The sequence below is a fragment of the Camelus bactrianus genome, chromosome 9 (genome assembly GCF_048773025.1).
Source record: "Camelus bactrianus isolate YW-2024 breed Bactrian camel chromosome 9, ASM4877302v1, whole genome shotgun sequence".
NCBI lineage: Eukaryota > Metazoa > Chordata > Mammalia > Artiodactyla > Camelidae > Camelus > Camelus bactrianus.
This window is the reverse complement of record NC_133547.1, coordinates 15,018,134-15,031,666: the sequence shown is the minus strand read 5'-3', so window position 1 is coordinate 15,031,666 and position 13,533 is coordinate 15,018,134. Positions and strand designations below refer to the sequence as shown.

General features: G+C 46.3%; 1 protein-coding gene across 3 annotated transcripts; it reads left to right on the top strand.

Moving 5' to 3' along the window:
- Window positions 1-4,141: 4,141 nt before the first annotated feature.
- Window positions 4,142-12,251, top strand: RBM42 (RNA binding motif protein 42). 3 transcript variants are annotated; one of them, XM_010950097.3, is made up of 10 exons: window positions 4,142-4,381; window positions 4,623-4,767; window positions 6,785-6,869; window positions 6,969-7,043; window positions 8,643-8,708; window positions 8,786-8,961; window positions 9,423-9,755; window positions 9,966-10,083; window positions 11,720-11,914; window positions 12,007-12,251. In XM_010950097.3, the coding sequence occupies exons 1-10, from the start codon at window positions 4,254-4,256 to the stop codon at window positions 12,117-12,119; spliced, it is 1,434 nt and encodes a 477-aa protein (XP_010948399.1). In that variant the 5' UTR covers window positions 4,142-4,253; the 3' UTR covers window positions 12,120-12,251. The 3 variants fall into 3 exon arrangements, with proteins under 3 accessions (XP_010948399.1, XP_045368851.1, XP_010948400.1); XM_045512895.2 differs by lacking the exon at window positions 8,643-8,708; XM_010950098.3 differs by lacking the exon at window positions 8,643-8,708 and having other exon boundaries at window positions 4,143-4,381; window positions 8,807-8,961.
- Window positions 12,252-13,533: the final 1,282 nt, after the last annotated feature.

Sequence of the window (13,533 nt, the reverse complement as noted above, 5' to 3'; positions counted from 1 at the left end):
AGGTTGAAGCAAATAAGTAGCTATGCTAATGTTACTGGGGACTAAGATTTTTAATGCAAGTGAAAAGAGATACAGATATATAATCAAAGAAGTAAACACCCTGTCCGGGAGGGTATAGCTCAGTGGTAGAGTGTCTGCTTAGCATGCACAAGGTCCTGGGTTCCTTCCCCAGTACCTCCATTAAAATAAATAAGTAAATAAGCCTAATTACCTCCCCCCCAAAAAAGAAAAAAAAGTAAACACCTTGTAATCTTCATTTGAATTGGATATATAAGAATGAACTCATGGGTTTTTCTCTTTATATAAAAATATATATATATGTATTCACACACATTGGGTCAAAAATATACAGAGAGAGTCAAAAGGACTCAAGAGACAATATGAAGGGGTTGCCACTGGGGACATTTTGAGCAGCAATTAGAATGAGTGCAATGATTTGAAGCACATAAATAAGTTCATAATGATATTTATACACACAAACCTCATTGGTCACCTTTGAAGGGTGCTAGGAACCAACTCATTTCTTATTTTTCCCCCATAAAATAGGGAAAGACTCAAGCATTATTTTGTCTTTTTCCCTGTATGTGAACAAGTAACCTAATTCCTGAAAAGGGAGAATTTGTTTATAAAAATCACTAATAATTTTCAGAGAGAATGATAAAATTTGGAAATCACTATTTTCCGTACATTAATGAAGTAATAGATCAAGGGCTGCTAAACTATTAGCAGAAAGGTTGATTGAGTTTTTTTAAATGGATGGAACAGGGTAACACTGCTGCTCAGTCTTGGCATCACCAAAGGAGGACAGTCAGGCATGTGCTCCTGACTGGATACAGTAGGATTCAATGGGATATATTACAACTGGCTATCTCTTAAGTACTCTTTCACCAAATTAAATCTAAATCTAATCAAGCTTCTGTCACTTCAACATATAAGAAAGGGGAAAGGGGCAGGGAGGACCAAGTGAAACAATGTAGTTAGTTAAATCCAAAATGTGAGACATCCTATATAGGACAATTGATCAATCTAACAAATAGAAGGAAAGGAAAAAACAAAAAGGAAGGAGGAAGAAAAAGGCAGGAGGAGGGAAATTTTCAGGTTAAAAAAGACGTAAGATTTTAAAATCTGGAACAATTTGAGCAAAAAGCAACTAAAGTAGTACTGAATAAGAACCCAAATTATCCTTGAGTCCACACTGATATAAATGATTTAATAATTAAACAAAGGGGGTAGAATAGATATCCCCTGTGCAGATGTATTCCAAATTATAATTTATGTAGATATTTCACTCTCAAGGAGGTGGAGCTTAATTCCACCCCTTAATTTTGGGCTGTGCATAGTAACTTCCAAAGTGCATGAAAAGGGAGTTTTTAAATGTAACTTTATATGGAGAAAAAGGAACCCTCCTACACTGTTGGTGGAAATGTAAATTGGTGCAGCCACTATGGAGGACAGTATGGAGGTTCCTTAAAACACTAAAAATGAGTTATCATATGATCCAGCAATCCCACTCCTCGGCATATATCTGGAGAAAACTAACTCAAAAAGATACATGCACCCCAATGTTCATAGCAGCACATTTGCAATAGCCAAGACATGGAGCAACCTAAATGTCCATTGACAGGTGAATGGATGAAGATGTATACAATGGAATATTACTCGGCCATAAAAAAAGAACGAAATAATGCCTTTTGCAGCAACATGGATGGACCTAGAGATGTTCATACTAAGGGAAGTTAAGTCAGAGAGAGAAAGAGAAACAACATATGATTTCACTTATATGTGGAGTCTTTAAAAATGATACAAATGAACTTATTTACAAAACAGACTCACAGACATAGAAAACAAACTTATGGTTACCAAAGGGGAAAGTGGGGGAGATAAATTAGTCTGGGATTAACATATGCACACTACTATATATAAATAGATAAACAAGGATCTACTGTATAGAACAGGGAAATAGATTCAATATCTTGTAATAACCTATAATGGAAAAGAATCTGAAAAAAGAATATATATGTGTGTGTGTATAAATATAACTGAATCACTTTACTGTACTCCTAAAACTAACATTGTAAATTGACTACAATTCAATTAAAAAATACGAATTTTTAAAAAAGTAAATAGCAAAAATAATTTTTTTAAAAGTAACTTTATAGTAGAGAAATCTGGCAAGTGCTACCATAGGAGATCAAAGTTAACACTAATAATAATTCTGTTGATAGTATGTACTCATGATAAGAACTGCACTTTACCTGTATGGCCTTTCCCCCGCCAAAAAACATAAACCCCAGCCTAATGATTAGAAAAACATCTGACAGATCCCAAATGAGGAACATTCTACAAAATACATGACTAGTACTCAAAACCAATGTGAACAAATTAAAAAATTTTTCTAAAAACCCAAAATAAAAAAAAAAGAAAAACATTAAAGAAATTTAAAAAAAAAAACAAAGCCCAATGTGAACAAAAAATACTGTAAGCCATATCAGTAAACAAAGAATGCTGAAGCCATCAAGTCACCAGCCACTGCCACCACCTCCCACAGTAAGTTCAGGGTACAGACAAGCGCTTAGGCAGCCTGGTCCAAAGCCACCCACAATGGTGCACTCTGAGGGGACTCAGAATGTGAAAGGACAGGATACTGGCCCTAGATAGCTAGGTGCTTGTCAAAGGAATGATTTCAATGAGCCCAGACGTTTGCTCCTTCCCATATATAGAAAATGCTACATCCTTTAACTTGAGATGTCTGGTTTTCTTTTACAGTAATCTTTAATGTTCTGACTGACTGATTTTTGTTGTAAAACTCTTATATATCCTGGTTCCTCCCCTACCTCTTTGGAGCAGTCTCTCAGAACGATCTGAGAGGCTGTCATCCCAGGCTCGAAGGAGTTCAAGTCCTCAGAAATGTCCACCGAAGGCTGTGCATTTTATTTCAGTCAACACCAACAATGCTTTAATGGAGCATTCATTTATGCTGATTCAAACAGACTTCAAGAAGCCAAAGAAAACAATAAAAATAAGAAAGAGAGAGAGAGAGAAAAAAAAAAAAAAAAGACCAACCAACCAAATGCAACGTGTGGACGTTATTTGGATCCTGATTTTACAAAACTATTGTATAAAGACATTTTGAAGCAGGGAAAATTGAACATAGTCTGAGTGTTGAATGTTACTAAGAAATTTTCTTGGGTGTGAAAATGCTAGGGGTGTAGTGTTTTTGGTTTTTGTTTTTGGAAATTTTTTTTAAAATACTCCTTATCTGTTAGACATGAAGCAATTATGGGTGAACTGACTGCTATCTGGAATTTGTTTTTACATACTCCAGCAAAAAAATAAAAAGAAGTACAGACGAATCAAGAAGGGTAAAATATTAGTAACTGCTGAGAGATATATGGATGTTTCTTATATTATTCGCTCTACTGTTGTGTATTTTTTAAAATACTCACAATAAAACATTTTGAGGACCAAAAAAAAAAAAAAAAAAAAAGAGGCCAGCTGTGTCCCAAGAAAGCACGCAGAGACAAAACCTACACACGTTAGCTTCAGGGTTGACACATTTGACTATTCTCTCAGCCTTTGCATGAACTAATCCTCCTACCCAGAACATCTCTCATTTTCATCTAACAAACTCTTCAGATGTCACCTCCTTCAGAAAGCTTGAATCAGGCGCCTCCTCTGAACTTTCCACATCATGTCCCTGGTTTTTCTGGGACTCACTGTAGCATGTCTGTCTACCTCAGAGTAGGAACCCACTGCCCCCAGCTGTCTCCAGCCTCGCCTTGTCCTGGGATGATGTGGATTTCCGTATGTTTTAAAACTTCCGGAATGGGTCTAGCGGTGGGACGGAAGGGATCTTTGAACTTTCGTGAGTTCTCAAAGGCCCAGTTACCACTTACGGACAGGGCCAACTGACTACACAGCCCTCCCCTCAGCTTGTATTCCTCCATGAAGGCCTGGCCATCTCTCTTGGCTGCACTTTCAGAGACCGGGTTCTTCCCTTGACTCGTTTTTCCGGAACTCTGATTGGCCTATATACCTCCTTGGGGCGGGCCCTCTGGGTGTGGCCAGGTTCTCATTGGCCCTCACTCCAAAGGCGAGCTTCATTGGCGTATGAAGTCAAGTACCGGCGCCCGTCGCTTTCGCTGATACGTCATCCGCGGGCGCCCCCCCTGACGAAGCCACAGAGTACACAGCGGAACCGGCGGAGGCCACTGACTGAGGCGGTAGTAGCAGCGACAGCGACGGCAGCAGCGATGGCCGGGGCAGGGCCAGCCCCGGGACTCCCGGGGGCAGGAGGACCTGTGGTCCCAGGCCCTGGCGCCGGCATCCCGGGCAAGAGCGGCGAGGAACGCTTGAAGGAGATGGAGGCGGAGATGGCCCTGTAAGGCCCGCGACAGGGCTCGATAAAAGCCGTCCCCGAGCTAGAGCCATCGAGCCCTGGAGCCTTCAGGCCACTATAGGCCCCTACATATGTCTCTATTTTGGGGAAATGGGACTTTCGGGATTGTGAGGGCGGGAGTAAGAAGGAGAGGTTGGCAGGGGTGACGGCCCTGTCGCGATATACCCAGCGTTCAAGAACTGGTGCAGGGTCCTGAGCTGTGGTGTCTGTCCTGCTCCCCCAGGTTTGAGCAAGAAGTTCTGGGGGCTCCGGTAACCGGAATCCCAGCTGCTGTGCCTGCGGTGCCCACAGTCCCCACGGTAGAAGCGATGCAAGTCCCAGCAGCACCAGTGATCCGCCCAATTATCGCGACCAACACATACCAACAGGTACGGCTGAACTAAGGCATATAAGAGCACGATGTTTCCAACACAGTGTTTCTATACAGAGAGCCATTGACATGTTGGCTTGTTGATTAATTAGCATGACAAATATTTTATGTGCCAGGCATTGAGGACACAGTAATGACTAAGAAGAACAATATTTCTGCCCTTTGGGAGTTTATATTTTAGATCATCTTGTCCAGTAGAACCTTCTGCAATGATGGAATTGTCCTGTATCTATTTAAAATTTATATTAAAGTTAAATAGTTACTCAGCTTCATTAGTCACATTCAAGTACTCCATACCTAACTATATATATGACTAGTGGAGAGAGACACTACTAAAAAGAAAGCAAGTAAATGAAACTTGCTCACTTTCTCAACACATAATTATTGGGCGCCATCTCTGCATTAGGCACTATTCTAGGCACTAGGCATATAGCAGAGAATGAAACAGAGAAAAATAATCACTATGTTTTTTAGAATTTACATTTTACTACAGAGAGACAGAATCAAAGTAGAGAAGGAAGGACAGGTTTTTCAGCCCCATCAGGAAAGGCCTTTCAGGGAGGCCTATCTAAGCAAAGATATAAAGGGTATGATACACTATGGAAAACAGTATGGCGGCTCCTTAAATAAGTAAAAATAGAGTTACCATATGATCCAGCAGTCCCACTCCTGGGCATATATTCAGAAAAGACGAAAACTCTAATTTGAAAAGATGCATGCACCCCAGTGTTCGTAGCAGCACTGTTTACAATGGCCAAGCATTGAAGCAACTTAAGTGTCCATCAGCAGATGACTGAAGAAAGAAGATGTGCTGTATGTGTGTATAAAATTCCATTATGTATATGTATAATGGAATATTACTCGGCCATAAAAAAGAATGAAATCTTAACCATTTGCAGCAACATGGATGGACCCAGAGATTATACTGAATGAAGTAAGTCAGACGGAGAAAGAACAATATTATATGATATCACTTATATGTGGAATCTAAAAAATAATGCAAATGAGTTTATTTACAAAACAGAAACAGACTCACAGACATAGAAGACAAACTTATGGTTACCAAAGGGGAAGGAGGGGGAGGGACAAATTAGGAGTATGAGATTAACAGATCCTATAAAGAAAATAGATAAATGACAAGTACCTACTGTATAGGTAATAGAACTATATTAATATCTTGTAATAAGCTATAATGAAAAAGAATTTGAAATATATATATGTGTATAACTGAGTCACTTTGCTGTACACCTGAAACTAACACAGTATTGTAAACCAAGTATATGTCAAAAGATCAATCAATCAAAGGCATGAGGGAGGGAACCATGCAGGTATCTGGGGGAAGGCATTCCCAGCAGAGAGAACTGCCAGTGCAAAGGCTACAAGATAGATGCATATTTGACATGTTCAAGGAACAGCAGGGGGAATAGTGTGGCTGGAGCAGAGTGAGCAAGGGAAAGGGTGGGCGGATGAAGACAGAGAGGTGATAGAGACGCATCTAGTAGAGCCTTGTGGGCCACCATAAGGACCTTGGTTTTTACTCTGATATTTTTTTTTTTTAAGGATTTTGAGCAGAGGGGTGATATGATCCAACTTAGATATAAACAGGGTCGCTCTCTGTTTGGAAAACAAACTATAGGGGGCAAGGGAAGAATCAAGGAGACTGAAGAAGAGGCTACCATAACACTCTCGGCAAGAGACAGTGGCTTGGACCAGGATGGTCACACGGGAGATACGGAGGACAAGCTGGACATAATTTCAGATAGTGCTGAATGCTTTGGGGGAGACACAACAGGGTGATGAGAGAAGTTGTAGCTGGGAGGGGCTGAGGACAGCTTTAGCTAGTGTGATCCCAAAAGCCTCCCTGAAAAGTGACATTTAGCTAAGACCTAGACCTAAAGTTGACAGATAGCCCAACACAGTGCAAAGAATGAAACCTTTGGCCTCCCAGGGTGAGCCAGCCAGGGCAGCTTGTGGGCACTGAGTCAGGCCCCTCACCTCAACCTCCTCCCCAACAGGTCCAACAGACTCTGGAGGCCCGGGCAGCTGCTGCAGCCACAGTGGTTCCTCCCATGGTGGGTGGCCCACCTTTTGTAGGCCCAGGTAAGGAGCAGTGGGGTCGGAATCAGGGGATTAGGCAGGGTGGTGAAAAGGGATGTCTGGGACTCTTCTCCCACCATTCTCATCTCCCCCTCCCAACAGTTGGCTTTGGCCCTGGTGATCGGAGTCACCTGGACAGTCCAGAAGCTCGAGAAGCCATGTTCCTGCGGCGAGCAGGTAGGTCTGGGGCCAAGGAATCCCACGTTTAACTAAGCACTCTTGTTTCAACTACTTCACCCTCTCCACTTCATCCCCACCTTGGTATCATCTTTCTAAAGCACCAACTTGATTGTGTACTTAGTCAGTTTGGCCTTAATAAGGCTGCACTTGATCATTGCAAACCAGCCCCCTTACTGTCACTCCTAATCCCCACCTTTGCTATGTTTCTTCACAGCACTTAATACTTTGTAACAAGCTTTACAATTTGCTTCTTTATTATGGTTATCATCTTTTGCTTTCTCTAAAATATAAGCTCTGTGAGAGGCTAAAGTCTTGGGGCCTGCCACCTAGTGAGAATTACATGCTCTCTGTTGATGGGATGAACAGACAAGCACCTATGCCCCTCCCCTGGCTGTCAAGACCCTACATCACCTGGTCCCTTTCAGAGAGAGATCTCCATTTCCTCCCCGGGAGCCCCCCATATTGCTGTAAACCAAAATCAAACTAAAATATCCTCTCCATAGTTCATTCTTACTTTTTGTTGTTGAGATAACCTTTATACACACGGTCAGTTTTTGTGACATTACTTCCTTATGTGTATGAAAAGGATATGCATTCTGTAAAGTTCTAGTATAATCTCTATTGGATCAAACTTGTTAATTGGGTTACTTAAATCCTGTTACACTTTTTAATCTGCTATCTGAGATGGTTTAATACATCTTATACTTCAGTAAGGGGTTTTTTGTTCTTGTTTTTTTGAGGAGGAGGTAATTGGGTTTGCTTGTTTTATTTTTGGAAGAGGTACTGGGGATTGAACCCAGGACCTCGTGCATGCTAAGCATGAGCTCTACTACTTGAGCTGTACCCTCCTCCTCACTTTAGTAAGGTTTTAGTCAAAATGCAAATCTGACCTAGTCACACTCCCCAGCTTCCAGCCCTGCTGTGGCTCCCCAGTGCCCTCTGGAGGACATCCACAGCTCAGCCAACTAGACTCTGCTTGGATGCCTACTGACTTGACCATTCTCTTATGATGCTTTCCAGCTCCTGACTTGCTCTATTACAATTGCATTAAACTGAAGGGGGAAAATTTTCTATCTCAAAATGTTCTACTTGCCAGTAATATTCCCACTTACTCTTTTCCTGACCAACTCTTCCTGATCCTTTGGGTCTCAGCTGGCAGGTCCCTTTCTCCAGGAAGGCCTCTATGGTCCCCCTGGCTAGGTCCTGGGGCTCTTCTGGGTTCCTACTGCTTCCCAGGCTTCCCCCTCCAGCCTCAGATCACCCTGCCTGGGCTTTACCCAATCCCCGCCCTGATCTCTCTGGCTGTCACTGTCTTGTGATGGGTCTGTTCCCTCCTACTCTGGACCAGGAGCTCGCAAAGAGCCCTTGGGCTTTAGATGTGTCCCTGGCATTGCCCTGGACAGGTCCAGGCCCAGAGGAGATCAGTATTGGTAAATTTTTACTGAATGAACAAGTGAAAAGACCCCTGCATCTCCCAGAAGGCTCCCCTGACTCTTCTTCAGGACTTCTTGGATGCTGAGAGTACTCACAGGCAAACACCTTGCCCCAAGTGCCCCAGTCCCCCATGACACACACCCCCATCTATCTTTCCCACAGCTGTGGCCCCCCAGAGGGCCCCTATCCTGCGTCCAGCCTTCATCCCTCACGTGCTACAGAGAGCAGGTGAGGGGGCCAGGGTCATCATCCCTGCCATATAACTCCCCCCAAGCCCTCCAACTCCCCCACTAACACCCTGACAGATTCTGCTCTTTCTTCTGCAGCAGGTGGACCCCGCCCTATGGCCCTGCGGCCCCCTCACCAGGCCCTGGTGGGCCCCCCTCTGCCTGGGCCCCCTGGACCACCTATGATGCTGCCACCAATGGCTCGGGCCCCGGGGCCCCCCCTGAGCTCAATGGCTGCTCTGAGGCCTCCTCTGGTGAGTGCGGACAGGCAGCTGAGGGTCAGAGGTGCAGTGGGCAGGGAGACCCTCAATCCTGGCCTGCTGGGCTATGTCTACCAAGTCTGCCTTCTCCCCTGGTTTTTTGTGTCTCTGCCTCTTCCCCTGGTTTTTTGTATCTCTGCCTTCTCGCTCTCTGACTTTGTCTCTGTCTTTCCCTGTTTCTGTGGCCAAATCTTTCTGTGTTTTTGCTTTGTTTTTTTCTTTTGTAGGGAAATTAAAGAGAGAAACACAAGTTATAGGTGTATATCTCTCTCTGTATATCTGTTTTTTCCTTTGAACTATCCCTGTGTCCATCTCTAACTAGAGACTCCCTTGTCTGTCTAGGTGTCTCTTGCCTGCTCTCAGGCCCCCAGGGTTTTGCTCTTATACGGGATGGGGATGGAAGTAAGGTCTTAGCCTGTGACCTGGCCCCCTTCATGCCCTCCTTTCGTCTACAGGAAGAGCCAGCAACACCCCGAGAGCTGGGCCTAGGCCTGGGGTTGGGCCTGAAAGAGAAAGAAGAAGCTGTGGTGGCAGCGGCAGCTGGGCTGGAGGAGGCTAGCGCAGCAGTGGCTGTGGGGGCAGGAGGCACCCCAGCTGGCCCTGCAGTCATTGGGCCCAGCCTACCACTGGCCCTCGCCATGCCTTTGCCTGAGCCCGAGCCCCTGCCCCTCCCGCTGGAAGTTGTGCGAGGCCTGCTGCCTCCACTGCGCATTCCTGAGCTCCTGTCCCTGCGACCGAGACCCCGGCCCCCACGACCTGAGCCACCCCCTGGTCTCATGGCTCTTGAGGTAAGCAGGGAGTAGAGCAGTGCAGAGACAGAAAAGGCTGGTTGGGCAGAGAGGAGTCCATGGGTTTCCTCACACAGAAACACATGTCGTCTTCTATCCATGGAGGCAGGAGGGCCATGGGGCAGAGCAAAGTGGGAAAGCCTGAAGCAGGCAGATCAGTCCAGGAGACTCCAACATCAAGCCCTTTGCACCCCATCCCTTTCCCTGCAGGTCCCAGAGCCTCTGGGTGAGGACAAGAAGAAAGGGAAGCCAGAGAAATTGAAACGCTGCATTCGCACTGCAGCTGGGAGCAGCTGGGAGGACCCCAGCCTGCTGGAGTGGGATGCAGGTATGTGGGCTCAAGTGCAGGGTCCTGCGCTGCTCAGCTAAAGGAAGGTGAAGGCCAGGCACCTCGTGGAGGGCTGGACTGTGGCTCTGCGGGGGCAGGCCCTCACCCAGCCACTGTACAGGACTCAGTGGAGAGGACTGGTGCCCAGGACCTTCTGGCCTCTGTTTTATTCATCAGGGGCCTGGCTTGCTAAAGGTGGAAGAGAATTTTTTTCCTCGTAACTTTTTATGAAAATTTTTAAATACTGAATTGCACAGTGAACAACTGGATTCAGCAAATAACATCTTGCTGTATTCACTTTATCCTTTCATGTATCTTTTTTTGGGTCTTTGTTCAACCATTTGAAGCAAATTATAAGTGAACTTATCACTTCACTTCTAAATACCTCAGTATTCATCTAAGTGATATTTTCTTTCATATCATTACACCATTAACACATCTAAGAAAATTAACAATAATTCTGTGGTATCTCATATTCTGTTTATATTCAGATTTTCCCAGTTGTCCCCAGTCTTATTACAGCTGTTTTTCCCCGAACCAGTTTTATGTCATTCCATTATCTTTTAATGAGAATTGTCTCCCTCCTACTGCTTTGTCCTGTGTATAAGTTTTTTGAAGTGTTCAGGCCAGTTGGTTTGTAGAAGTTTCTACCCTCTGAGTTTGTCAAATTATTTCCACCTGGGGTGGCCAAACTTGTTCTCAAAGAGTGTCCTTAATCACCACAGAAGCTGTGGACCAGCCACAGTGGTAGCCAAGGAAAGGGGCCTACCTCCCACCCTAGTCTTTGACTTCTGCCTCTTTTCCTGGGACTGTCTGTCCACCCCAGGCCAGAGCCCTGGCAACATCAGCCCAAATATGGCCAGTGCAGGCTGTAGACCCTAGTTCTGTAACCTTGGGCAAGTCACTTAGCCCTTCAAGCCTCATTTTCCTCATCTCCAACAAGGGGATAATAATAGTGTGTGCTCATGGGGGAAGGGATTCTTTAGGCTTGAGCACATGTGGTTGAGGCTCAGGCCCAGCCCAGGGGATATGTCCAGGAGTGGCAACTGAGGTTGGCCTTGGAGAAGAATCGGGCAGTGTGTTCAGTTTTCAGGAACTCAAAGGGGGATTAGAGTGGGCTTTGCAGAGGAAGCAGAGCTGATGAAGTCTGTGGTACCGGGGTGCCATTATGGGAGCCAGTGGGTATCTGAGACCCAGGGGATATCCATAGGGAGGTGTTCAGGAAAGTAAAGGATGCTAAGGGCTCTGAAGACAGGCCAGGGCTGGGATGACGAAGTTAGGACCCATGGGAATGGGTGCAGTGAGGACTCTGGAGCCAGATGCCTGAGTTCTTATCCCAGCTCTGCCGCTTCCTGATTAACTTTGGGCAGGTGACTAGATCTCTGTTTTTGATGTAAAGGGTTGTTGGAAGTGCCAGATGTGTAAAACCTTATGGGTGCTTAGCAGAGAGCCTCGTACCCGGTAAATACTTTACAGGCTTTGGCTGTTACAACTAAGGGGGCCCCAGGCAGAGACCACTGGGGATACAGAGGGAGGAGGGCTTGAGGGATGCCTCCTGAGAAGGTGGGGCTATTTAAATAAGGCAGGCACTGGGCCAGACATCTGCATCCTCTGACCTCCTCTCTCCCAATCCCAGATGACTTCCGGATCTTCTGTGGGGATCTGGGCAATGAGGTGAACGATGACATCTTGGCACGAGCCTTCAGCCGCTTCCCATCCTTCCTTAAGGCTAAGGTGATCCGTGACAAGCGCACGGGCAAGACCAAGGGCTATGGCTTTGTCAGCTTTAAGGACCCCAGCGACTACGTGCGTGCCATGCGTGAGATGAATGGTGAGTGAGGCCTCCCCGAGGGTCCCTGGGCATGGTAGGCATCTGGTCTGAGCCTGACCCCAAGCCTGACCTTGAACCTTCCATTCCCCCAGGAAAATATGTGGGCTCACGCCCCATCAAGCTGCGCAAGAGCATGTGGAAGGACCGAAACCTGGACGTGGTTCGCAAGAAGCAGAAGGAGAAGAAGAAATTGGGCCTGAGATAGGGTCGGTGGCCGGGCACCCGCTTCCACCTGGCCGGGCGCTGGCTTCTCCCTGCAGTTCTTTGGAAAACCCTCAACTATCCACCCACCCATCCTCCCCCAAAACCAGTTTCAATAAATTTACGTTCATTTCCATCCCTGGCTGGGCTTAGATGCACTCTTTGGGGAGCAGGGCTTAGCATCCCCCACCTGGGAGTAGTGGGGAGCCTTGAAAGTTTATGCAGACAAACATGAAGATGGCATTTTTCGGTCCCTGCCGCATGAGCTCTTAAGTGTATGTTGATTGCAGCCGCTCCACAGAGAAAGAAGTGGAGGCTCTGGCAAAGCCAAGCCAAGGCTCAGACCTGTGATCTTCTGACTCCAGCTTGTGTTCTCGGTACCAAGGTAGGGGCCCTGACCTCCCAGAGCTCACAGCTTTCCAGGCTTTTGTCCATTCAGCAAACTCTCACCGCAGGTCTGGACAGTGCTGGGGACATGATGACGTAAACAGGGAATGGGCCCTGTTCCCTCCAAGCTCATGGTCCAGGGGTAAGAAGCCTGTTGCCGCACAGTGAGAGTCCAGAGTGGTTGGGGTTGGGATGGGGGAGCCCAGGGAGGGAGTCACGGTGGGCTTCTTAAAGGAACTGGCCAATTCTGAGACTGTCTCATTCTCTTGCTGTTTACCCTCCTAGTCTCTGCAGTTCTCACCCTCTGCTTGCTGAGACTCTTCCAGTTTCTTCACTCTACCAAAACCCAGCTGACTTGTCTTGCTCTGTGTCTGTTTGTGTCTCTTTCCCTGTTTCTCTGAGTGCCCCTCTGTTTCTTGTTTCTAAGTGTCTGCCTCTCTCTGAGTCTCTATTCTCTCTCTCTGTATCTGTGAGTCTCTCCCTCACTTTTTTTCCCAGCTCCAAGCTTGTCTCTGCCTGTCTGAACAAGTATCCATGCAGGATGTTGAATGCCAAACTAAGTGCTCAGACTTTACCTTGAAGGCAGCAGAGACAAAGTTCTCACCAGAAGCTGAGACAAAGTTCAAGCAGGCCAACACAGATTTGCACTTTACAAAAAGCTCTTGAGACTCCCATGTTGTGGGCTCAGGTCCTAGAAGGAGGCTGGAGCAAGGACCGGGCAGAGGAGGAAGATGGTATGGTTCAGGCATGGGGAGGGGATGAGGGTCTCCCAGGGGCATAGCCATCAGAACCCTGGTTTGGGAAGGGGATTGTGGGGGAGGGAAGAAACAATGCCCAGGCCCCTCAGGGAAGCCAGTCACCCAGGAGAGGTGTCAGATTTCCTCTGTTCCTGTCTTCCTCCCTTACTGCCTCCTCTGACGTCACATTTTCCAGTCTGGTTAGAGGGCTGAGGGCCTCCCTTCGATGGCAGGAAGTGTCCTTCAGGCTTCTGCCACTTGGGCTGGACCACCCAGCCCCAGAACCCTCAAACC